Below are 25,402 nucleotides of genomic sequence, written 5' to 3'. Positions count from 1 at the left end.
TATCTTGATACCAGAATTTTTTTTGTTTTGTTCTGCACAAAGAAGTTGTCGAGAGAAAGCCTCCGTAACCATATTAAAGAGATAAGGTGACAGGGGGTCACCTTGTCTCACCCCTCTAGTTAGTTTGTAAGAATCACATGCAACCCCATTCAGAAGAATAAAAATTTGTGTGGTACTTACGCATTGCATGAGATCACACCAATCTTGAAAAAAACCCATCTTCAGCATAACATCTCTGAGAAAAGACCATTCCAATTTATCCAATGCCTTGGACATGTCAAGTTTTAAATCTAAGTACTTTGAAACTTCTTTTTTATTTTTCATAGTATGGACAATTTCTTGAGCTAAATGGATATTATCTGATATTTGGCGCCCTGGAACATAAGCATCTTGGAGTGGATAAATGATTTTTCCCATAACTTTCTTTAATATGGAGGAAAAAATCTTTGAGATGATGTTGTATGTGGTATTGCAAAGAGCAATTGGTCTCAAATCAGAAGGAAATTGCTTATTCTTCGTTTTAGGGATTAACGAAGTGACATTCAGACTTTTAAGAATAAATACTGATTGAAAGAATTGTTTTACCATATGCACCACATCAGTCCCAACAATATCCCAATGGTATTGAAAGAAAGCAGAGGGAAAACCATCTGGTCCAGGGGCCTTCTCTGGTTTCATATCTTTCAATGCCTTGTGGATTTCAGCTGCAACTGGGATTCTCATTAAATCCATATTATCTGAAGGAGTGATGACAGTAGGGATACAATTTAGGATTTTTTTTTCTGGAGATGAAGTAGTATGTAGAGAGCTATAATGTTGTATTAATAACTCTTCAACACTTTCTCTTATTGTGCACCAATTACCATTACTATCCTTCAAGGAAACTATGTTGTTTCTGATTCTTCTTCGATTTGCATTAGCGTGATGGAATTTTGTGTTTCTGTCCATTTCTAGATAAAACTCATCCCTAGCTTTTTGTCCCCAGAATTCATGTTGGACTTGCTGTGAGTGCTCAATTTGATTTTCCACCTGAAGTACTTCATTATGTGTGTCTTGGATTTGATCACCTTGTTGTAGAACTTCTAGTTCTTGATGTAGGAGATTAATATTACTATGAATATTTCCAAGTTTATCTCTATTCCACTTGGAAATGTATTTTCTTGTATGAATGAGTCTTCTTGAAAGCCTGAAAGCATGAGAACCATTAACCTCATATGTCCATGCAGAAGCAATTTCATTCTTAAGAGAATCATCTCTTTCATAACACTGGAAATACTTCAAGTTTCTCTTTTTATCACAGTTAATAGATGAAGTATCCAACATAATGGGACAATGGTCTGATCCCAGTTACGGCAGGTGGAAGATTTTTGAATCAGAGAAGTTTATGAACCGGTCATTGTTGACCATAGCTCTATCCAGTCGTGATCTTTTTATACCTGTACCATGTACATCACTTGACCAGGTAAAGATCTGCCTGTATAACCTAAGTCTTCCAAACCAGCTTCATGAATTATATGAACATAAGGAGCATCTCTTGAAGAAGAAGTCATATTATTTGAAGTAGTAGAAGCATTAGAAGTAGCAGAGAGAACACCAGAAATAAATAATCTTTCCTTATTATTGAAAACCAGATTTAAGTCACCAATCACCACCCAAGGTTGTTGGATAGTTTGACTCAGATCTTTTATGTAATTCCAATGTCTTTCCTTATGTTTATGATAAGAAGACCCATACAAACAGGTCAAAACCCATTCCGGTTTCGAAGGATCTTCACGCACCACACAATTTATTATCCATGAATCTGCATTTACAACATTAAAATGGAAGCCATCCTTCCATAAGAGAATAAGGCCTCCTACCAGACCTCTCGATGGGATGAGCTTAATGTTAGGGTACCTATACTGTCTTATAAATTTTTTCATTTTAACCTCCCCCATTTTTTCTTCTGATAATAAAATGACATCAGGGTCATACCTATAGACTAGGTCCTTAAGATGATCTCTAGTTGTTTTATTAGCAAATCCTTGACAATTCCAAGCAAGGACTCTCATGATTCTAACGAAAAATTTAGGGGTGCTTAACTCAAAATAACTATACTGAAAATCAAATAAATGCAAGAAGATAAAAGTAAGTGGTAATGAAGCAGTAAAAGAAGTACAAGAGTTGGTATGATGGGAATTAATTACCTGAGTTGCATGGTATTCTCCTTTGCGCTAGCATTGTTCACATCCATTTCACCCATTTCTATCACATGCATTGTATTAGTATTTGAGTTGTTAGGGACATTCACAGTATTCACCCCACCATGACCAGCTAAAATAGGACCTTGGATAGAAGGATTTGATCCATTATCTTAACTAGCTTGATTTCTAGCTCTTTTAGCGTTTCTTTCTTCTTCTGCTTCAGCCATATCATCACTTTCTTTCTCAATATGAACATAATATTCATCAAGATATCCTTCCATGTTCACCTTGTTGTTTTTTGCATTGCAGTGTTCTTCATACTCCAATTCAGTCATTGCCCTTTCACGCAGTCTCTCAGCAACTTTTTCACAGTTTCCATCGTTGTGATCAATTGTATAACATTGGTCACATAGACTATCAGGATGCTTCAACCAATGGTATATAATCCATACTGGTTCTCCCATGTTCGAGTTCCACCATTCACCTCTCTTCAGTGGTTGATTAAATCAATCTCCACACGAGCAGTAATCATATTACCGGATCATGGTCTGCAATTTTTGGGCTCTATAGAGATTTTTTTACCCAAATCTTCAATAACTTCAGTAACAACTGCAACATGATGATGTTCCAATAACAGACCTTTAAACTGGACGTTGTACTCTTGTTTAGTGAATTTATAGTCTTCATAAGCAATTTCCGTAGAGTATTCTTGAAGTGCAAGTAAACATCTTTGAACATTCCAAGGAGATTTTTTCAATACATCCTTCATATCTTTTTGAGAATCAAATTTGAAAACAAACAAATATTTTCCCACAACTCTTGTTTCTCTTTTTTTTGTAGTTCTTCCAGAGAGTATTCAGATCATCCTTGACAGCTGAGATCTCAATTTCATCTTCCTCATTCTTGATTATCTTCTTAGTTATCAGTTTCCCAATCAGACTGTTTGACCAGGATTTTGCAGCTTCATTGAGGTTTCTCACAGATCCAATAACACCTCTTTTACTTCTAATAGAAGTTTCCTTCATCTTCTCTGTGATTGTTGTTATATTGTTATTATTGGAATTATTGTTGTTACCAGACTCCATTGATTCTTCACAAGACTGCTTGCTAGGCTTTAAAATAGTCTTAGGTTGATGAAGATTCCAAAGAACCTTTTTGTTTGTATTTATGGAGAAAGTTACGCAATATAAATTGTGAATATTGTTTTTTCTAAATATGGTGTGAAGATAATTTTGAAAAAAGGAAGGATAGATTCTGATAGTTTTCAACTGCATGTGATCCGAAGAATAATGAGGACTCCAAAAATCTCGGTATGCTTTGGGCGGAAAGTGTGATGTTTGAAAATTTTGAACTTGGATTGGAGATCGACTCAGCAGAATATACTGGTTTTTCATGGTTTCAAAAAGTTGATAAGGGGGAAACTGATGATTCTCATAATGATAGATACTCAAAGCAAAGATATTTTGGGTTTGCAATAAAGCAGGATGTGATAGGATTAATGGTGGCAATATAGCCAAGATAGACAATATAGTCACAAAACTGGAGATGATGCTATGCGCCAAGGTCCAAAATTGTAAGGAAACCATGATCGAACTAGAGGTACCTGCAAAAAAATTAACACTCCATCAAAAGAAAGAAAACACAAACAAAATAAGAAAAAATGAAATACAGGAAGAACCACAGGATTAGGGCTAATAATCGTATACTGTAAAAAACATTATAATTTTTGTACAAAAGATTAATCACAAGAAAGATAGAAAGACCAAAGACATGAAAACTAAACAATCAAGAAGTTAAGTACAAGGGAAATCAAATAAGAGAAGAAAATTGAACTGATTGAATCAAGAGAAGGTTGAAAACATCATAAGTGCACATAAAGCATGACCATTAGAATCATTGATAAGTAGACCGAGAAAATGAAAAGCAACTCAAGTCGTAAGCCTGAATAATAAGAAACCTAATCAAAAGAAATATCAATACCATTCTCCTCAAGAAATGAATATAATTTTAAATTATAAAGATTCCAAATTTTATATCATAAAAATTCCAAATTCTATATATCATGAGTAAGTTATACTCGTCTTGCCATGACAAGAGATACTAGATGACTATAATTATTTATATATGTATTATACCTGAAAAAAGGTCTGCACGAAATTTTGATGCCTTTATTATTTGTTTTGTTTTGTTGTGTTGCGTGTCTGAATCTCATAGAGACACAAGCAAAACGACTAAATTCTCACTAACAAGCCGAATTTGTCCACAAGCACAGCCAATGAATCCTTCCTAACTGGCCTGCTCGTGTAGCAACCTACACTAACGGGAGTATATTGGATCGTAATTTATATGGGTGGGAAAAGATTATAGTTCAACCTAAATCTAATCGATTTATAATGTTTTTGATATATGATTTTGGATTATCATGGATTGAATTTGGATTAATCTAGATTTATAGAGATTGATACAGATTTCCAAACACCAAATAATTTCTTAGAAGAAAGGTTATGAAGCATAAAAAACTAAAGAGCTTTGTAAAAAAATTCATATTCCGGGTCAAATGACAGTTTGAAAAGGTAATTTAACAACGCAACATATGGAGATGAATGACATAAAATACAATAATTCTAGAGGAGAAAATGAGCAAGTTAACGAAGGAGAAGACTATTCTTAAAGGGGAAACTCATAACCAACATCACCTTATAAATCCATAGAAGAAAGTTATATGTTTCAATGGAAAAACATAGCATAACGTGATATAAAGAAAGATTCAATATAAAAGATATCTATAAGAATCCATGAAACTCTCATGGTTCGAATTCAAATTAATTGAAAATAATAATGTACATGTTTTACTTCCAATTATTCATATATGTCTTAGAGCAACCACAATGGACGATCAAACCCATAAATATGGTCCAGAAATGAGACATAGTGGGACGGACTAAAGAGTAAAAGCTGGACCAAAACCAAATCCCAGACTATATTTGGTCTGGGACCAAGACCAAAACCAAATATAGTCGAGCGAACGTATAGTGTACGTTTGTTAATAGGCGAGCTTTTAAGTTACGCTTGAGTTGAAGCGGACGTATATCTTCCGTCCGTGTAGTGAGGCGTACATATAAGTTACGTCTCAGTGAGGCGCATGTATAAAGTAATCCTGATGGCTAATGGGGCGGATGTATAAAGTGATCCTGTGATGGGGCGGATGTATAAAGTGATCCAGATGTATATTTTTTCACCAAGCGAACATTATATGTGTGCTCGACCAAATTTACTCTTCCACCCTAATGTAACACCACGGACTAAACTCAAATTTGATCGTATTTTTTTGGTCTTTGGTCTTAGACCTTCTATTATCATAAGAAATTTTAAAAAATATAATTAAATATTTAGGATATTTGTGTAATTTTAAAAAGTTCAATTTGAATACCGTGGATATTTACCTATGTTTTTTTAGGTTTCCAACGATCCTTGTAATCTCAATCCAATACACCCTTATAAAGCTTACCCTCCTTTAAGAGCGTTTGGATATCAACAGTAAAAGTGTTTTTGCTTCTCCTTGGAATAGTAACTTTTTCGATTCTATAATTGCCAAATTAACTTTTTCTTTTCGAAAACTAATTTTTTAAGATGTATTCAAACATCCTGTAAGAAATAAAATCACTGCAAACAAATGAGACGGCGAAAAGAAATTCTACGGTAAGCGGAATAACACCGTTTTTTTCATTTTAAGCTGGATCTAGGCTTAGGCGTCTGCCTCTGAGAAGACCCACCCCATTGAATCTGCTCCTCAGCAGGTTCGATGTATAACTTCAAATAATGTACATCTACCAACATGTCACTAGGCGTCCTTGTCCTTTCTCGAAGTATATTGGAATCATTTCCCAACAAAATTTGAAAGTTATCCTTAGTTGTTACGGTTCAATATGAAATCCACTTCAAAAACTGCATGATCAATGACTTTGTACCCTTCTTTTCTCAGTTCAAGTTCTTTCAACGTTTTATTTGATCCATTTTCCTTTATAGATTCTTCTGCTTCCTCTTCCAGTAACCTTTCTCTCGCGTTTATCGCCTGCCACATTTCAGGAAAAATCAATGAGGTTGTCATCATCACAATTATTACCAAGAGGCAAGAGGAAACCGAGTGATCGCAAAGTCAAGCCTTGTCAAAAGACAGAAGTACGAGAAGGAGTTCTCAGGCTTACTTGTTTTTCCCAGTTGGTTCGACAAGTTATCAGAGAAAGCATAGCTGATTGTATAGTAGACCCAGTTACAATTCCAATCCAAAGTCCTTTTCCAGCCATATGTAGATGGAAACCCAACAAAATGGCTAATGGAACCCCAGCAAGGTAGTATGCACCTAGGTTCACATAAGCGCCAATATCCTGCCATCCGCACCCTCTAGCCACACCTAAAATAACATAAAATTCCAGCAAGGTATGGCTATTAGTGTCCATTGTAACGATGAAAGTTCATAAATTTCGATGGCACAACAATTGCACTAACCTGAGAGGACACCTTGTAGATTGTCCATGACCACTGTTAAACAAATTAGGGGAATCATTTCTGTCACGTAATCTATGACTTCCCTCTCATTAGTGAAAGCATAACCCAGAATGTTACGACAAGAGTAGAGCGTCAAGCTTACTGTAACCATCACAGCTGTTGTAATTATCATGGCGGCATTGACGGCTAAACGTGCAGCTTGCGGTCTCCCAGCTCCTAGTTCGTTTGACACTCGAGTGCTACATAATGAAAAAGGAAACTTTCTCACACACACATATCGACGCATCAATGGATATAGCATTGAAGATGTTCACAAGAGACCAAGGAATGAAATCTTGGTACAAACCTTACAGCAGCAGCAATTCCATCGGGTATCATGTAGAGCAATGAGCTGCTTGCGAGGCTGTTAATCAATAGCAAAGATATAAATGCTTGATATTTGCATAATTAAGCCAAATTATTTTCTATTTTGTGGAATAATAAGAATGAATCTGCACCGAAGCGTACCATATGGAGAGGACTGAAGTTTCTAGCTGTGGATTTGGTAAATGCCCAGATAGAAGGATAAGCAATTCTGATGACCACCATTCAAGACTGCATCCATTAAAACATTAACCGTTTAGGGACTAAAAATGAGTGTCAAAGAGGTACGGATTGGAAAGACTAACAACGGCGGTAAAGAAGAGAATGATATATACCAAACCATTACAGCAGAAGGAAACGCAATGCGCAAGAACTCTCCAATCCCTTGAAATGCCTCTTTTGAAAGTGATGCGCGAGTTGGTTCACACGACGGTGAATACTTGATGTATATTACCAGAAATATCACATTTAGCCAGTATGACACACCGATTGACAGTGCAGCTCTAATGTTTCCCAACCCGGATTTATAAACCAAAACCCAGCATAAAGGCACATGGACGCATAAAGTAGCAAATTGACTCAAGAACATGGCAATCATCAAACTCTGGGACTGAAGAAATCTCGTTAGTGATTCGAGAATTGCAAAAGCGAAAAGAGCAGGGATTAAACACACTGCATATTTTCCGGCTTCACCCGAGACCAATGGGTCTTGACCAATGTAAGTGAGTAGTTTCCCCATTGAGACCCATAAGAAAGAGATAGGGAGACAGATGAATATGGTAAGAGATAATATAGCACTATAAGTTTGCACTCCTAGTTTTCCATATTGTCCTGCTCCAAATGCTTGTCCGCACAGTGTCTCTAGTCCACTTGCCATTCCCAGCTGCTCAAATGAAGTTGCTCAATTTTAGTTGCAAGAAATTAAGATTTCCATAGAAATAACAAACTGAAATCAAAGAAAGAAAGAAAAAAGGATGACTTACAAGAAGACTAAAGCCAGTGACACCGCAGAAAGAAGTAGCAAGAGCAGCGCTAGAGAGGGAAAGTTTGCCAAGATGACCCACAAACATCATGGAGATAAGTTGTAAAAGAAACATAGACAAGTTAACAGCTACCATTGGACCACCAATATAACCAACAACCTTTGCTTCTTCTGCGAATACGCTCCACGTTAATCCAATCTTTCTTCTCTCATCTTCCCTTGCCTTTTCCACCAACAAAGAGCCTTCTTCCATCTCTTTCTCGCTCTCACTCTAGAAAATCAGCAACAACAAAAAATCAGAACCCAAGCACAGAATGAGAAAAGATATATACTAGAAATAATGAAACAACCATGGCAGAACAAGAGGGCAGAGATATACATACCATATTGTTGAGGCTTAGAGTTGAGTAAGACATACCGGAAGCAAGGTTAATTATACCAAGATTTCAATCCAGAAGAAAAGAAGTATAAAGGAACTCTTAATGATTTCTTCTGTCTTTTTAGCAGTTTGTCTACCTAAACATAAGTGAGAGTGTGATAGTTAATGATCATGGTAATAATAATTATGTTATATACGCTAATCCAAAAAAATGGCATATGGACACATAGTCAATTATGAAGGCTTTTGCTTTAACTTTTAGATAAGGCAATTAGATTTAAAATGCATATATTATTAACTACAGTACAACAGCATTATAAGATCTTGCCATTAGAACACGGCCACTTTATATAAGATGCATGGATGACGATGAGGTCATTCCGTTATCAAATTGTAAGAGTTTGCTTTACGAATAGGATCTACCTAAAAAAGTAAGTACATTTACAAAGAGATGATAATTCAGTTGGAGTTGGTAGACTTGACATGGTGGGAGTAAATTCATTGAATGCTTTTAGATTTCTCGTACGATTGAGTGCGTCAAGTTGGCTCATGCGGGGTTTAGGCGAGATTTTTCAAAGCGCTTGCAAAAGACTTCGAAATTGAACCTGATGAAATCAAACTTGGGGCCATTTCACTGCAGCGTCATTTCAACCAAGAACCCCCTCCTATGAAATGTCGGCAAATAACAAAGATGCCCCCACAGAACAGCCGCTGGCTATATAGAATAGCATCAAGATTCAACGCTCAAGCAGTATGTTTTTATATTCATGCATAATCTGTAGCAACACCTAATAAATCCCACTTTGTGCACTCTTTACTGTTAGCCAGTTACATCCTGGAACAGTAAATCTAATAAAGCAGATGAGTACAAACAAACAGCCATTTTTTCAATCAATAAAGCTACTGAAAACAGGAATCTCCTCCTCATTTCCATAAGATATATACAAGCAGTGCTATATCTGAATTCAGGCCAAATATTTCTTTTGTCATGTATCTATCGGTCACAGCCGCCTCACAGGACAAATGTTTCTCACATTTTTTAGTGTTAATCACAGTCAACAATCGGTCCAGAATTTTGTTTCAGTCCACTTTCTACTTGGGTAGTTCTCAAAAATAAAATACAATCTTCTACTGAAATATTCTGTCCCTGGCTATCTTCGCCTGCCATATGCAAGAGAAAAAAAAAATTAGTGGACAGTGGAATGCGTAATTTTGACGCGGAACATGCTAGACTTCATTAAAATTGCGGGGAATCGCACGGACTGACCTGTTTTTCCCAATTAGTTCGAGCTGTAATAGTTGAAAGTATAGTTGTTTGAATAATAGTGCCAGCCATAATCCCCAGCCAAAGCCCTCTTCCTCTTAAATGTAGAACAAAACCTAACAATATAGCTGTTGGAATTCCACCAATGTAAAATGCACCTAAGTTCACATAAGCACCTATATGCTGCCATCCACATCCTCTAGCAACACCTGCAAGAAAACATGCATGAGGTACTGACAGATGAATTTACTGGAATAGTTTTCTATAGGACTGACACCTAAGTACCTGTAAGGACACCTTGTAGGCCGTCCAAGATGACCGAGAAACAGATTAGCGGAGCCATAGCTTCCATGTAGTCTACCACTTCCTTTACATTGCTGTAAGCATATCCCACAACGTAACGACACACAAAAAGTGCCGAACTTGCTATACCCATCTCAGTATCCGCCATAATCATAACGGTGATGACTGCTAAACGTGCAGCTTGCGGTCTCCCAGCACCTAATTCGTTTGAAACTCGAGTGCTAAAAAATATACACACATGTACACAAACAGAGAGTAGGGGATTAGTAAGTCATATTCAGAATTATAGTTGGGAACTTGGGAACGAGAGAGCTAGACAGCAAACCTTGCAGCAGCAGCAATTCCAAATGGTATCTTGGAATGCAGTGAGACAGTTGTGAGACTGTTCATTCACAAACATGATAGAGCATTTTAATTGCATTGGTCATTTCATGAAAAGTAAAGCTAATTGGCTAACAAATTTATCAGTTGTCTTGAATCTGAATGACATCGAGCACATTAAACTATATCGAAATACTGCATCGACATACCATATAGAGAGCACTGAAGTTTCAAGTTGAGGATTAGGTAAAAGGCCGGATAACAGAATCATCAATTCGAACGACCACCACTTAAGACTACAGCCATCAAGTTTAATCAGTCAGAAGCACCAAGAGAAAACCGAAATCACTGCATATTCATAGATTGAATAAGAAAAAAATTACCAAACCATTATGGCGGAAGGAACTGCAAGTCTTGAAAACTCTCCAATTCCTTGAAGTGCCTCTTTTGAGAACGGCACTCGAGTTGATTTGCACAAGGGAGAAAACTTAACATATGTTCCGAGAAAGATAACATTGAACCAGTATGATATACTAATTGCAAATGCAGCTCCAATGTTTCCAAACCCGAACTTAAATACAAAAACCCAACAAAGAGGAATATGGAAACATAAAGTAGTAATAGCACTTAATAGCATGGGAATAATCAAACTTTGGGTCTGAAGAAATTTCATTAATGGCTGGAGAATTGCATAACCGAAAAGACCTGGGATCAAACATGCTGCATATCTCCCTGCTTCATGTGAGATTATGGGGTCTTGTCCTATAAAAGTGAGTAGTTTTTGCATTGAAATCCATACAAAAGATATAGGAATACAGACTAAGGTAAGAGAGATCATTGCACTGTAAGTATAAACTCCAAGTTTTCGATATTGTTGTGCTCCATAAGCTTGTCCACATAGAGTTTCTAGTCCACCTGCCAGTCCTACCTGGTTTTGAAACAAAATAGAGTATGTAACAAACTTAGATTCTAAGGCATTAAATTTGTAAGAGAACAGAAGAAATGAAATTCCTTACAAGAAGACTGAAGCCAGTAACACCACAAAGAGAGGTAGCCATGGCAGTGCTAGAAAGAGCAAGTTCACCTAGGTGACCCACCATCATCAGAGGGATGACTGTAATGAGCTGCAGAGAGAAGTTTACGGCCACCATAGGCCCTGCAATGTAGCCCACCTTCTTTGCTTCTTCCACAAACACAACCCACGTTAAGCTTTTCTTCCCACCATCTGTTTCTTCTCTTGCCTTCAGTAACAAACCTTCCTCCATATCTCCCAAAACCAAATAAACACCAAATTCACATGAAATCAAGCCAGAGATTGATGGCAGATATAGAAAAGCTAGGGAATCTCAAATAAAATCTGTTTTTGGTGTTCGACAAAGAATGTCAGTCCAAGATCACTTAGAAAATACAATAAAAAAGAATCACGAATAAAATAAAGTAAATGTTTTCCAAGTGATGTTCTCAGTGGAGTCCCCCCTCTTGCTCCATTTATTTATTAACTAAAAGCTAGTATTAAATTATTCTCATACATTCGTTATCATCTTTTAGACCACAAAAAAGTTCAGTTTTTTGTGTGGCCTGCTCTCCACAATGCTATCCCCTACCATTGACAACTTGAATAGAAGAGGTTGCAGCATTGTGGTCTTCGTGCAGATGAAGAAGAATTTATCAGTCACTTGTTGCTGCATTGCAGAAAGGAAAAAAAAAAAAAGAGAGGCTTTTTTCGTGACTAAAATCCTATTTTTGTGAAGGCACGTCCCAAAGGTAAAGTCGTAGAGAGGATGTTTTGGTCCTAAATTTGAATAACTACTTCCTATCATAGGGATAAATTGGATTTTGGTTTCCAACAATTCCTTCTTGTGGAAAAGTTGATTGACTAAAACTGAGATGGTTTTATCTTTCAGAAAAAAGTTAATGATAGTTTTATGGCGTATTTTTGACCATTTATTCTCCTAGTTAAATCTCATTCAGGCCGAAGAATTCTGTAAGGAGATTTCAGAGCACTTCTTCATGCGATTACCTGAAAAGGGCTCTTTATTGGTTATTAACAATTCATGAAAATCATCCAGACTTAATAGGCAGAAGATCAGTTAATTAGCATTTCACGAAGTCCCAAATAGACAACTTAAGCATTCATTCAGAGAAGAAAGCATCCTGACTCCTACTGACTAGAAAAAATCACGGTGCAGCTACTTTAAACCCCATTAGGATACTGGAAGAAGCTGCAGGAACTTCTCTTAGCTTATCTTGAAATTGCTGAACTTGTATTACCCTATCAGGCGAGCCAACACTAGAGCGAAAGAATAGTTCAACTTCCTTCAAAACCTTGGCATTTCTCAACAGAAAACTCAGAAGTTTGAATTCAGCATCACATCCTTCCATGTCTTCAACCTGGACATACTCGAGGTGAGATAACATTCCCCGAACTGACAATCCTGCTTCCCAGTCATCTCCAACATCCACTAAACTTGACTATACCCAAACAATCACAACAACTGACAGGTCAATTAAATGTTGCATAAAGATAAATGCTGCCAAATGAGATAGATGAAAAGCACTGATGTCGTATTAGAACGTTTGGGACGACATATCACAGAACAAATAAAAACAAAGAGTTAAATGTTACCTCCTTCAATACAAGGAAAATAGAATTAATATTAGGAGAAATGCTGAGTAAGTATGCTATAGCCCGCAAGCAACCTCTTGTACACCACAATTCCAGAGTCAAATATTGTAGATTACACAAGCGAGTTGGTTGACAGCCTAATAAGTTAGCAGCTTGTGAGAGTACCTTGAGAAACAGAAGAAAATTTTCAAATAGTATAGCAGCTGAAATCTGGCGAAATATAGTGAACCAACTAACCAAGACTACTTTAACAGAAGAGGAGAAATTCCTTTTTTTTTTTGAATGGAATACCAATGGAGTCATATAAAGAATCTCATACTAGTTCAGAATAACAAAACTTTTGATAATCTTCGACATGAATTCGTCCTCCTAAATAAAAACCGGGTTGCTTAAGCAGCAGCACCCTTTGCCCTTCTCATAAATTTGACTAGGCAGTAAAACATACTTAGACCATTTTTCGCAAAATGTTTAATTCAAGGAAAAGAGGAAGTGCCCATACCTCAAGGAATCCAGGTGATAAAAACATATCTTTCACCATATAAGCTGCTCCTAGAAATTTCATCATACGTTCAGCATACACTTCTTTTTCCCTTGAAGGCAGTTTTGAATATGCATCTGCATTCTCATAATTATTTTCTTTGAGATTCATACAAAAAGTTACCCCGTATAAGGGAGAACAGTTTTCTAGAGAATAATCTAGTGACAAGGGACATCTGCAGGTGAATTCTTTCAGATTTGGAGCACATAACTTGATAATGTTGACCATAGAATCATTTTGCGGCAAATGACGATGAACATACATAAATTCCTTAAGGCTTAGAGAATCAACAACCAAATTCCTTTGATTATCAGTTTGTATATCACAATGAACTATGTCTAGCCTTTCAAGAACTGGACAACTTGCAATGAGTCTTTTAGATGAATCTAAATTGGAAATTGATAATCCATATAAGGACAGTACATTAAGCTGAGGTAAATTCATTGATCTTGGTAGAACAATATTCTCACATCTGCCATTACCATGCACTTCCATTTCCAACTTTCTCAATGACTTGCAATTCAGAAGCCGGTGAGGAATTTCATATGTCGACTCATGACATTCAGTGATTACTAACCTTACTTCTTGAACATTATACTTGACGGCATTAAGGCTCCATCTATTCACATGCACTGGCATCGTATTATCATACGCAATGTTCTCCCAGTGCACACTAAATCTCTGAATATCAAAGTCTTGGCCAAAAATGAATACCGTATCCACAAACATTACAAAACTATGTTTTTTATCATCTGAAAACAAACTCCTACCGAATTTCAGAAACGGTAGAGATTTCCAAATATCAACCCACGTTTTCGACAAAACACTAGTTTGAACTGCATATTTAGTATCAATGAAAGACAGGATATGATGGATTAAGGAATCCGGTAACCTACTGATTCTATCTTCCCCATCAGAATATGACGCATCTCTTGTTTCTTCCATTGTTAACCCAAATTGAACAGTAAAACCTTAGTAAACTTCGAACCCCCAGAATTAGTTGTTCAGAACCCTAATCTCCAATTTGCAAACAAAATCACTCTGAGCAAAACCCTAATCTCTAATCTGGCTGAGTATTATTATATGTAGTTCAAACCCTTAATTAAAAGATGGATGAGAAAAGGTACCTTGGATGTAGAAATGGCTGATGAATAACCCTTGAAGTGCAATGCTTAAACCTTGAACTTCTGGTTTTAGTCACTGAAGGGCAATGCAAAAGAACTCCCAAATTTCTGATTTCAGCTTCTTCATATGCCACTTGAGTTCCCTTGTGTTGACAACTGTAATTAGATACACTATTCTTACACCCCTGTTACATCTGTTTGAGTTTGGTTTCTCATTTAATCGGTTAAGGGTGCCTGAGAAATCTGTCAGGGTGAATGTGAGGCAGCCAACGGGCACATAAGTGGTTATTTTTTACAAAACCACTCATAAAACACCTAAATGACCAAACTTATGATACAAAAAATCCAGCCATATTATTTTTAATAAATAAAAACCATTTGATTAAAAAGTGGCACAAAAACCCCACGTCAAATAATAAAGAGTAAATTTAACTTTTCGTTACTTTAAAAAAAGTCAAACATACCCTTTTTACCTCTTCTTCTTCTTCTTTCTTCCGTTTCCTTCTCATCACCACCAGCAGCAACAATCGATCTCCACGAACACCAGCAGCAACACCTCCGTCACCACCAACAACAACACCTACATCTCCTCCACGAACACCTCCATCTCCTCCACGAACACCTTCGTCTCTTTTCTTCTACTTTTATGTTCAGATCTATCACCAACAGTAGCTCCACCACCACCACCAAATCAGCCGCTATGTCTAGATCCGTCACCAACAACACCTCTATCTCATCCACGAACACCTCCTTCTCTTTTCTTCTACTTTTTTGTTCAGATTTATCGCCAACAGTAGCTTCACCACCACCAAACCAGTTGTTATGTCCATATCCGCCACCAACAACACCTCCGTCTCCTCCATTAACACCATCATCACTACTTCAGCCTCCTCCTTCTATCATCTAAAGCCACCAATACCTTCAAATCCGCCACCAACAACACCTCCTCCTTCTCCTTTTATCCTCTACAATCAACACAGTACTTGCAAATCCGCCCTCATTCAATCGAATTTTGGTTTCACCTGATTTTTTCCTAGTTTATTCGGCCTGACTTGGAAGTCGGCGTGTTTGGTTTCATCATTTTTTTAGTTGAGGAGGTAAGATGAAAATAGGTTTAGTTGAGGAGGTAATGGTAGTGGTGGTTGAGGTGATGGTGGTTGTGGCGGCGATGGTGGTGGTGTAGTTGACAGTGGTGGTGGTAGGTTTCATCTTATTGTGTTCCATTTTTTCTTCTTTCTTCCTTCTCCTTTCTTTTATGATGAAATCAAAATTTAGTTTCATCTAATTTTGGTGAAACCAATTTTGGTATCATCATTTTTTCTGTTTAGTTTCATTATTTTTTTCTCATTTTGTTGAATATTGATCAATGAAACTCATTTTTTGTGGCGGTGGCGGCTGGTTGTTGGTGGTGGTGGTCGGCGATAATGGTGGTGTTGCTCGGTGGCGGTCGTAGTTGTCGGCGACGGTGGTCTTTGGTGGTCGGAGGCGCGACGGTGGTGGAAGGCAGTGGTGGTGGTGGTGGTGCGGCAGTGGTGGGTGGAGGCAGCGGTGGTGGTGGTGGCGGCGCGGTGGTGGTGGTGGGTTGTTGTTGTTGGTGACAATATAATAAAAATTAAAGGTGGGGTTGATTTTTGTTTTTGTTGGGGTGATTTAAACTAGAAGGGTAATATAGACAGTTTATGCTAAATGGGGTTTTGTGAACAATTTGTTTTGTTGGGGTTTTTGTATATGGATAGTGATACCTTTGGAGTTATAACTCACAGCCCGTTTTTTTTTTCTTTTTTTTTTGTGTATTATTAGGGTCGCATATCAGAAATTTTTGCAAACAGAGTAGGATATTATTTGGATTGCTAAGCAAATTATAGTAGTTTGGATCACTTAGAAAAAGGTAATTTGATGGATTTTATAGGTCACCAAAAACAATTGGATCAAAGAAAAATTGAGGTCACACTAGCAAAGGGCAGAAACTAATAAACTGGAATACGAAAACCTTGAAATCCAGTCTACTGCTCTAGTAAAAGTGGAATGTGAAACATCTGAAATTCATAATTCTGCTTCTAGTTGGTTTATTTTATTTTATTTTGAAGGTGAAACTCGAAATATTTATATAATTAAGTGACTACAATTTTGACAATTCGTGGCAATGTAACCCCATTCCTATCATCTAAGACAATATAAGAAATGAAATTTGAACACATATTATCCCAGATTCTTGTAGTTGAAGTTGTTGGATTCCATTGTTAGTGGTCAACTACCTCGTTTGCTAATTTTCTGCTGCGTGATTTGCTTCTTATTTTGTTTTTGTATGTGGTATACTTTGCATTAATATCTTTATTGTTAGAGCACTGCTCGGTTGAACTCGCAAGTGTTGCTATCTCAAGCTTGTTTGTCAAGTTTAGTTGTCAAAACTATAAGTCTTTATTTCTAGTATACTTATAGCTATGTCTCAGATTAGGATGGAATGTGTAGTTGAGCTTTATAATTCACGAAGTTCATCGATTAAAGACGAAGAACTACTAAGGGGAGCTTGTGGAACTTCATCAACAAAAGGTATGTGGAGACTTGAACTCATCTATCATTCAGAAGTCTATTTCTATTGTATCTCATATTGAGACAAAAGTCTTATAACTATGTAGACTTTACATTATACACATTTGATATTTCGAGCTGAGTTTATCTCGTTTACATATTTCTCGAAATATGTGTTGGTAAGCTTTCGCTTTAGCCAATTTCATCTTTTATTCTTGAAGAAAGTCAAAAGATGATCATGTGAAAATCGATTGGTAACATCTTACATGATTTGTGTGAGATAGTCATTTGATGTAGACTCGGAATGTTTTGTATTGGTCATTCGATCACTTAAAAATTGCATTGAAGCTAATAGTTTGCGTGAGACAACTCTCGTCTTCCAAGAATGTTTCAATGATTGAAATGGGAGTTTAGAATAATTAACCTTTGATTGGATATAACACAGTATGCGTACTTGTATGCTAACTGGTGCAAGTGATTCCAAGTCCGGGAATTTAGTATGCATACCCGTATGCGTACTGATTCAACAGTTGAAGTCCTAGAACTATAATATGCATACCCGTATGCATACTGATTCAACTAAGTTCGGTCATGAACAACAGTATGCGTACACCTTTGCATACTAGCGAACAAGACCAAGTCAGGGAACTTAGGTATGCGTACCCGTTTGCATACATGAGTGGTTTAAGTTCTAAAATCAGTTATTTATGTTTACATGTTCATGAACAAATACATTTATATAATAAGAAATGCAATCTTTGCAAACCGTGGCTACAATGTTCATGAATCTATTCGAGTGAATCAAAACCGATTTTGCTTCAATTGTGTCTTGCATACTTCTATGAGAATATAAATAATTGAACAATAACTAGTTTCATTTGAGTCATTTGAACTAGTTGTAATAAAGATGAACAAGGTTGATATGAAAGTGTTCATATGGATAACTTCGATTAACTATTGTTGAGCCAACCAAATGTCACGTTTAGGTACAGTTACCTGTATCTAAATGAAGGCATATTTCATTTGTGTGTAACAAGCTAAGTCAATCTAACGATTGAAAGATATTAGCTTGACTCTAATCAGGTTTTCATCTAACGGTGAATATTGAATGCTTTGTTACCAAGGTAAAATTGATTGCAAACCCTGATTTGAAGATTATATAAGGGAGAACTCTAGAAATTGGAAAACCCAATCCCCACACCTCCTGTGTGATACTAGTTGCGGCGAGAGTCGATTCTCCTTTAACCAAGTTTTTTTCCTAAAACCATGATAAGTTAACGATTTAAAGACTTCATTGGGATCCTAAATCCAGACCCAACTATTTTCTATTTAGTTGCGTGTTTTGATCTTACTTTGTTCTATCGTATTGAGTACTATCTTCTCTAATATTTTCTCGAGGTTTAATCTCCGATAGGTAAGATAAAAAGTAGTCACAAAGCTCTTCGTCTCATTCTTTGTGATTCCACAATATCTGGTTTCGCTACCATACGATGAAGATTATTGTGAGGTGATTGATATTACTAGACTGTTCTTCGGGAATATAAGTCCGGGTGTATCAATTGGTTCCTGTTCACCTTGATTTATCAAAAGACGGAATAAAAACTCGTAGATATTTCTGTGGGAGACAGATTTATCTATTCAATAGACTTTTCTATGTGAGACAGATTTGTTTATCAAGTCTTCGACTTTGGGTCGTAGCAACTCTTAGTTGTGGGTGAGATCAACTAAGGGAATCAAGTGCGTAGAGTCTTGCTGGGATTCAGAGACGTAAGGAACGCGGTTGTACCTTAATCAGTGGGAGATTAGTCAGGGATCAACTATATTCCATTCCGAAGTTAACTTTTAGTTGGCTAGAGTCTATAGCGGCTTAATACAGTGTGGTGTTCAAATTTAGACTAGGTACCGGGTTTTTTCTGTATTTGTGGTTTCCTCGTTAACAAAATTTCTGGTGTTTGTGTTATTTCTTTTCCGCATTATATTTTTATATAATTGAAATATTACAGGTTGTGCATAGTTCAATAAATTGGTGAATCCAACCTTTGGTTGTTGATTGAAATTGATTGACACTTGGATATTGGTCTTTGATACCATAAAAGTTATTTCTCATATGAATCCGGCTCACAAATTTCTATCTGTTCGATTGCAGATTGATTTGAGAAATTGAGATATAACTCTTGGATATATTTTCCTTGATTGAGTCTGACTGTCTAGTTGATTCTCTTGGAATTATATTGGACTTAGTCCATACAGATTTCCTAAACGAAATATTGGGTGTGGTTGTTAGACCCCCGATTTTTCAATTGGTATCAGAGCAGGCAAACACGTTTAATACTTTATAAGTATGTGTTTGTAGAAATCTGACTCTATGGACAGAAACGTTATCTCTGAAAAAAGTATCACCAAAGACAAAAGTTATGTTTCTATGAAATTTATTAAAGAGAAAGACTTGTCAATCTCATATATAGATGAACCTTCTGTTCCTACGAAACAGACTTGTATTGATATATATATTACCCTGATTATCTTACTGGCGAATCTGATTCTGAAGTAGAAAGGGAAGCATCCCAAGAGAGTGCAGTGATTCTAAAACTTGTTAGAATCCAGGAAGTTGAAATCAATAGGCCGAAACACAAAGTCAATACAATGGTTGGTATGGTAAAAGATCGTGATTCCCAAGGGTTCTTCGTGAGAAAAATGTTGTAGTTTGTTCCTCTCGAATATTACTCGAGGCTAAACTCAAGGAAGATGCCCTTGAAATAGAACGACTATTGAGTAATCTATTTATTCAAGATAAAGGTCGTTCTGTGGAGTCGATCGTACCAATTACTTCTGATTATGTTGTGATTTTAGAAAACATGGCTAGTTCTAATGATGTTTCTCTAATGAAACCAGCTTCAGAAGCTAAACTGCAAACCCTTCTTATCGCTAAGGAGGCATTTGGTTCTTCCACTGATCAACCACATCTCATGGAAGGAAGAAATCTTCTAACGATGTTACTAATGCTACATTCTCTAATTACTCCGGTGATCAGAAAGTATGTCTTTTTTGTGATTCAAAAGCACATGTTCAATGGAAAATCAAACTGAAGCTGAATGACAATTACTTTGGTCGACTTCAACACACCTTAGATTTAATACTCAAAGGTGTAACTGACATTCAGTATGTCTAAACCTATCGATTTTAGTACTCACACTGTGAATTCTTCCAGGAAAGTCAGTTCAAGATGCTCATCGAACGTTCGAACTAATTGTAGTGTTAATACTAATCGGTTAAGAAGATTTCAGAAAGGTCCTCCTCAACCTAAAGTGAAGGATGATGTTCAAGATGTGAGAAAAGTACCAGTAGGTGGAAACAACAATGGATATATAAAGGACAACCTTAATCGGATAATTGAAGGATACAAGGATCTTATCAACAGGCTGTCAAAATCCTCCTTACAAACTACTTCTGGTAAGAATTAAAACTTGGTCTCTTATTTGATGACAATAAGTTTTATGATACTTTTTCACATCAAAAAGGGTTTTCTCCAATCATTAGAAGGAAAAAGAGGATTAACCATGAAGGATATTCATTTGATGAGCATAAAGCTCATACTTGTGCTAATTAATCACAAAGTTTGAATGCTTACTCATAAAAATCCCGTTGAGTAAGATTTGTTAATAATCAGGTATACTTACTTATTGGTAAAATGCTCTCTGATTAGTTGAGTATTAACTATTGTTTACAGACAGCTTTGCATAAGTATTGTTTTGGTTGGAGTGTTTACTTTTTAACCTTGAATAGTATTTTTGCATTCTACTCTTGTGCTCTAAATTTTTTTTCTTATGAGAATATAAAATTTATTGAACCAAAAATTTGGAAACAAAACTTTCATGTAGCAAAATTTTGCTGTGTTCTTTTTCTTTGGAAAAAAAAGTATTTTACAGTTTTTGTTTTGGGAACCATATTGGATTCGTACAGGTATCCATTTGACTTGTCACGAACAAATATTTAGAAAACCTAAAGTCATTCCCTAAAAAACCATTTAAATACCTATATTATTGAGTCACGTAAGTGTGCTCTAAGTTATTCTTTTGTCTCAAGAATGTTATCTCATTCTCGCACCTGTGATTTTGCAAAAGGTTTTCTTGACAACGGTATTGGTTTCGGGTCCAAAGGGAAGAAGAAAAGAACCCTAGTATATGTTGATGATATCAAATATCAAAATCCTAGGGATTATTCTGATGTCTGATGCTACTATGCTTATACTCATCAAGATGTTGAGAATGATGAGATGGTTTCCGCCGAAGTGGTTCACGATTTTCTTAAATACTTTTAGGAAGCAAAACTGCAGCTCGTTGATACTATGAAGGGTCTCGATGTGTTAAGAATTGAGTTGAAAAATGTTAACTCTGACCTTGTTCTCATGAAGACACATGTTAAAGATCTTCTCAATGAGGATATCTTCTCTGAAGAAGCAGTTGATGTTGTCAATCACAAGCTCAAAGGTCTCAAGACTCGTGGGGTTCCGGAAAAGCTTTTTGATTTTAGTTCATGATCGGTTCTGATAGTCTAGGAGTCTTTTTGTTTTTAGTTTGTTGGTTTTTATTATCTCTAGGAAACTTATTATGAGAATTTATTCTTGTGTTTTAAGAAGGATAACTAAGGTTTAGAATAAAATATATTGTGATTACTCATAGCTATTGCCAACGATTTTCAGCTTGCAATGTTTTTAGATTTATTTACTTAAATTCTAAAGTTTATTTGGAAGATGATTTTGCAGTATTAATCTTTATTGGTTTTATATATTGCAAATAATATTATGGGATATGTGTTTACGTCCGTGAACTTTGATTGTCCGATATATGTTAAAAGTTAAGTCTATTCTGTCATTATGCACATAGTGATGGAAAATAGAATGAAATTTTAATTGCAAAGATTAAATCTATGATATATCATTATGCAAATATCGATGAAAAATAGAATAAATCTTTGAATATTCTGCAGTATTGATCTTTCCCTAATACACTTCTATGTGAAAGTATTGTGCGGATCTGTAAGTTTCTTATGTTGAGCATTTTCGATTAAATTAATCATTGAGGTTCCTTTATGGTTAATTTAATTGAGTTTTCTGGATACAAATTCATGTTTCATGTGATCTGTTAATGTCCAAAGAAATCCTTCTTTTCTTGTAAAAGTAAGGTCGCTCTTGTTGTTCTTTCAGGAATGACATTTTATGGGGGAAAGTTCTTAATTGAACTTCTTCTTAATTGCCAAATCTTTGTGGGGAGTGCGGATGTGGAATATTGTAGGAGTTTTCTTGTATCTTTATAAACTTCTTGATGAATACACTAAGTTTCGACTATGTGAAATCATCGAAACAAAGTTGATATGTTCTCTTTTAGTCATGAAGTATCTCTATGAGAATTTCATTATGATCCCACTAGTTTTCGTACCTTTTCCAATCTATATTGACCAAAAGGGGATGAATTATTATGTAGTTAACACTACAAATACATATGGTTTACGGATTATTATGTAAGGGGGAGTGGTTTTCATTGTGAAAAGAAGTATTGACTATGGGAGTGATACATATCACCATAGTATTACTGTCAAAGTTGTAATACAATTGAAGTTTGATGTTGTGTAATAATACTATGACACTGTATAAAAATACGAAAACATCTTGTTTTTATATATTGTCATGGCTACGGATCTTTAGCAGCTATGATGCTGAGTTGAACACTAATTGTGGGCGAAAACTGTTTCTGCTGGTTTTGGTAAATTCGTGTGTGTGGATGAGAAACGAGTCTAGACCCTAAACAATGTACTGCGCGGGAGTACTTTTGATTCGAGAGATCAATCTGTACAACCCTGGCCTAAACCAAGAAATGGCCGTTCCAGGCTTGCTTCGGTCACAAAGTGAAGGAGAAGGGTTGGTCTTAGGGAGGGAAGCGAAGAAAGTGTTGAGACCAGAATAGTTGATTCTAAAGGTGTGGTTTTTTACGACTTGTATCAGAAAGTAAAACTGGCTAGCAGAATGGAAAGCTACCGGGTGATTTCAGGTGATTTCTGGATACTATGTTGTTCTCTGACCAAAACTTGTTGATTAGTGGAAATAGGTAAGACCTATTTATACAAGTCGCGACAAAACTTACCCTGGTCTCGTAGGAAGTGAAAACGATTGAGTGGTGGAAGAAAGGAGTAACGGGTAACGCCTGGAATTTATGTTTCCGTAATGAAGGATACATTTACACCATTACTTCTTGACATTAATAACCGCCCCGCTTTATGACACTTTCTTGTAACGGGCGTATTGCACGCCGCACGCTGTAAACCGCCAGACCAATACCCTGATGAGTATCCCCCAGTTTGTGACATGTTTTGATGTCTCGAGTGTTTTCGTGGAAAACATGTAGCACTTTGCTACGTGTGGCATGTTAAAATTGAGAGGCTTGCCGCAGGTAAATAGCATGTGATGCTATTAGGATTGTCTTGGTCGGTTGCCTAAAACTTTCCACAAGCTTGCCGGCTCGGTGGAGAACTTCGATGGCTGAGATCGCATCTTACGAATAAGGGTAGCCGTTGATTTTGGCTACCTTGTGTTGGTGCCTGATAATGGCGCAGGGCGTTTTGGTGTACGCCAGTGGTATTGCGGCATGGATCGTGCATGCCAGTGGCATGGTGGTGCAAGTGGCGCCTGGCGTAGCCATGGACACTGGATTTAGGTGGCTGGTCGCCTAAAAGTTGCCACAAGTCTATCAGTTTGGTGGCAAACTTGGACGGCTGAGATTTCATCTCAGGAGTAAGGGTAGCCGTCGATTATGGATACCTTATGTTGGCGCCTGATAATGGCCCAATGACACTTTTAGGGCATGCCAGCGGCATGGCTGGCATGGCTCGTGCAAGTGGCGCCTGGTGTATCCATGGACACTGGATTTAGGCGGCTGGTCGCCTAAAAGTTGCCACAAGTCTATCAGTTCGATGGAAAACTTGGATGGCCGAGATTGCATCTCAATAGGAAGGGTAGCCATCGATTATGGCTACCTTCTGTTGGCGCCTGATAATGGCGCAATGTCTCTTTTAGGGCATGTCAGCGGCATTGCGGCATGTCTCGTGCAAGTGGCGCCTGGCGTATCCATGGCCACTGGATTTAGGCGGCCGGTTTCCTAAAAGTTTCCCAAAGTCTATCAGTTCGGTGGCAAACTTGGATAGCTGAGATTACATCTCAGGAGGAAGGGTAGCCGTCGATTATGGCTACCTTATGTTGGCAGTGGCGCCTTTAACGCGCGCTAGCGGCATGGCTGGCATGGATCGTGCATGCCAGTGGCACAATGATGTAAGTGGCGCCTGGCGTAGCCATATCCACTGTATTTTTTGGCATGTTGGTGCGGGAACTTTGCCTAAATTAGGGTTTGGCATGTTGAAACCCTAATTAGCATATATGGCATGCCTCATGCGGTAGGCGGCCGTGGCATGGTTTTTCATACAAGCGATGCCAAAGTCATGCTGGAGGAGCCATAGGTAGGCCACCATGTAGAAAACGACCACAAGAACGAATATTCCCACGAGTGGCAATGGTGTGGCGCCTTTTTTAGGGTTTCCTAAGTTCGTACGGCTTGTGGCATGTTGCGTGACCGAGATGGCATAGTTTTGTGCAACGATTAGGAATTAGGGTTTTGTCCACCTCTAGTAGAGCATGGCCGCACCTAGGGTTCAGGCTATCCAGGTTGAAGTCCATCGTGAAGCTGGTCACGCACGGAGAGTGGGCTGGCAAGTTTTGGCATGTTGTTGCGGTATGTGGCGCGTTTGGCATGCTACTGCGGTAGAGTGGCATGTTGGCATGTTACTGCGGCAGAGTGGCATGTTGCCACGCCGATTAATATGTTGTTGTGTCAAGGCGCGTTTAGCTTTCCAGTTAATATGGTGGTGTGGCAGGGTGTGTTTGGCATGCCGATTAACATGGAGGCGCGGCAGGGTGCGTTTGGCCTTTAATGTACTGTGGCGAGTTTAAAACGATTTGATTGGCCAAGAAAAGGGGCGGAAAAGCATGGGCGTGGATACACTTCTGGTGCGAGTGTGGCGGCTTTAGATCAACCTGATTGGTCGATGAGAAATGGGGACGGCAAGTATGGGCTCAGCCACAACTTATGTGCGTGTGGCTAGTTTGAGGAGACCTGATTGGTCGAGGGAAATATGTTCGGTTTAGGATGGGGCGTGGCCAATGGAAAGTGGCGCCAGTTGGCCTAAGGCATGGACACGCCTCCCTTTGCAGATGCAGCTCCCTGTTTTCTGATTCTGGGCA

General features: G+C 37.5%; 3 protein-coding genes across 4 annotated transcripts; all 3 read right to left on the bottom strand.

The window, feature by feature from the left end:
• Nucleotides 1-5,771: 5,771 nt before the first annotated feature.
• LOC113275434 (protein DETOXIFICATION 14-like) lies at nt 5,772-9,032 on the bottom strand. Its single transcript, XM_026524930.1, has 8 exons — nt 8,418-9,032; nt 8,036-8,305; nt 7,388-7,935; nt 7,197-7,283; nt 7,036-7,092; nt 6,690-6,928; nt 6,389-6,594; nt 5,772-6,255 (listed from the first exon to the last, which is right to left on the bottom strand). The coding sequence occupies exons 1-8, from the start codon at nt 8,448-8,450 to the stop codon at nt 6,091-6,093; spliced, it is 1,605 nt and encodes a 534-aa protein (XP_026380715.1). The 5' UTR covers nt 8,451-9,032; the 3' UTR covers nt 5,772-6,090.
• A 247-nt stretch (nt 9,033-9,279) lies between these two features.
• Nucleotides 9,280-11,930, bottom strand: LOC113275435 (protein DETOXIFICATION 14-like). 2 transcript variants are annotated; one of them, XM_026524932.1, is made up of 7 exons: nt 11,399-11,930; nt 10,685-11,229; nt 10,511-10,597; nt 10,306-10,362; nt 9,963-10,201; nt 9,681-9,886; nt 9,280-9,574 (listed from the first exon to the last, which is right to left on the bottom strand). In XM_026524932.1, exons 1-7 carry the CDS (start codon nt 11,564-11,566, stop codon nt 9,542-9,544), a joined length of 1,335 nt encoding a protein of 444 aa, XP_026380717.1. In that variant the 5' UTR covers nt 11,567-11,930; the 3' UTR covers nt 9,280-9,541. The 2 variants fall into 2 exon arrangements, with proteins under 2 accessions (XP_026380717.1, XP_026380716.1); XM_026524931.1 differs by having other exon boundaries at nt 11,318-11,928.
• A 121-nt stretch (nt 11,931-12,051) lies between these two features.
• LOC113275433 (putative F-box/FBD/LRR-repeat protein At1g78760) lies at nt 12,052-14,701 on the bottom strand. Its single transcript, XM_026524929.1, has 3 exons — nt 13,427-14,701; nt 12,928-13,092; nt 12,052-12,773 (listed from the first exon to the last, which is right to left on the bottom strand). The coding sequence occupies exons 1-3, from the start codon at nt 14,408-14,410 to the stop codon at nt 12,480-12,482; spliced, it is 1,443 nt and encodes a 480-aa protein (XP_026380714.1). The 5' UTR covers nt 14,411-14,701; the 3' UTR covers nt 12,052-12,479.
• Between the last annotated feature and the right edge of the window lie 10,701 nt (nt 14,702-25,402).

Source organism: Papaver somniferum, chromosome 4, assembly GCF_003573695.1.
Source record: "Papaver somniferum cultivar HN1 chromosome 4, ASM357369v1, whole genome shotgun sequence".
NCBI lineage: Eukaryota > Viridiplantae > Streptophyta > Magnoliopsida > Ranunculales > Papaveraceae > Papaver > Papaver somniferum.
The sequence above is the reverse complement of the archived record's forward strand: the minus strand, read 5'-3'. Positions and strand labels throughout refer to the sequence as shown.

Coding starts and splice junctions, on each gene's coding strand:
- LOC113275435 (XM_026524931.1), bottom strand. CDS start 11,566: ATGGAGGAAGGTTTGTTACTGAAGGCAAGAGAAGAAACAGATGGTGGG. Junction 10,202..10,305: donor GGAATTGCTGCTGCTGCAAG/GTTTGCTGTCTA, acceptor TATATTTTTTAG/CACTCGAGTTTCAAACGAAT. Junction 9,575..9,680: donor GAACTAATTGGGAAAAACAG/GTCAGTCCGTGC, acceptor TGCATATGGCAG/GCGAAGATAGCCAGGGACAG.
- LOC113275433 (XM_026524929.1), bottom strand. CDS start 14,410: ATGGAAGAAACAAGAGATGCGTCATATTCTGATGGGGAAGATAGAATC. Junction 13,093..13,426: donor TATCACCTGGATTCCTTGAG/GTATGGGCACTT, acceptor CTGTTTCTCAAG/GTACTCTCACAAGCTGCTAA. Junction 12,774..12,927: donor TTTTCCTTGTATTGAAGGAG/GTAACATTTAAC, acceptor GTTTGGGTATAG/TCAAGTTTAGTGGATGTTGG.
- LOC113275434 (XM_026524930.1), bottom strand. CDS start 8,450: ATGTCTTACTCAACTCTAAGCCTCAACAATATG. Junction 6,929..7,035: donor GGAATTGCTGCTGCTGTAAG/GTTTGTACCAAG, acceptor TTCATTATGTAG/CACTCGAGTGTCAAACGAAC. Junction 6,256..6,388: donor GAACCAACTGGGAAAAACAA/GTAAGCCTGAGA, acceptor GAAATGTGGCAG/GCGATAAACGCGAGAGAAAG.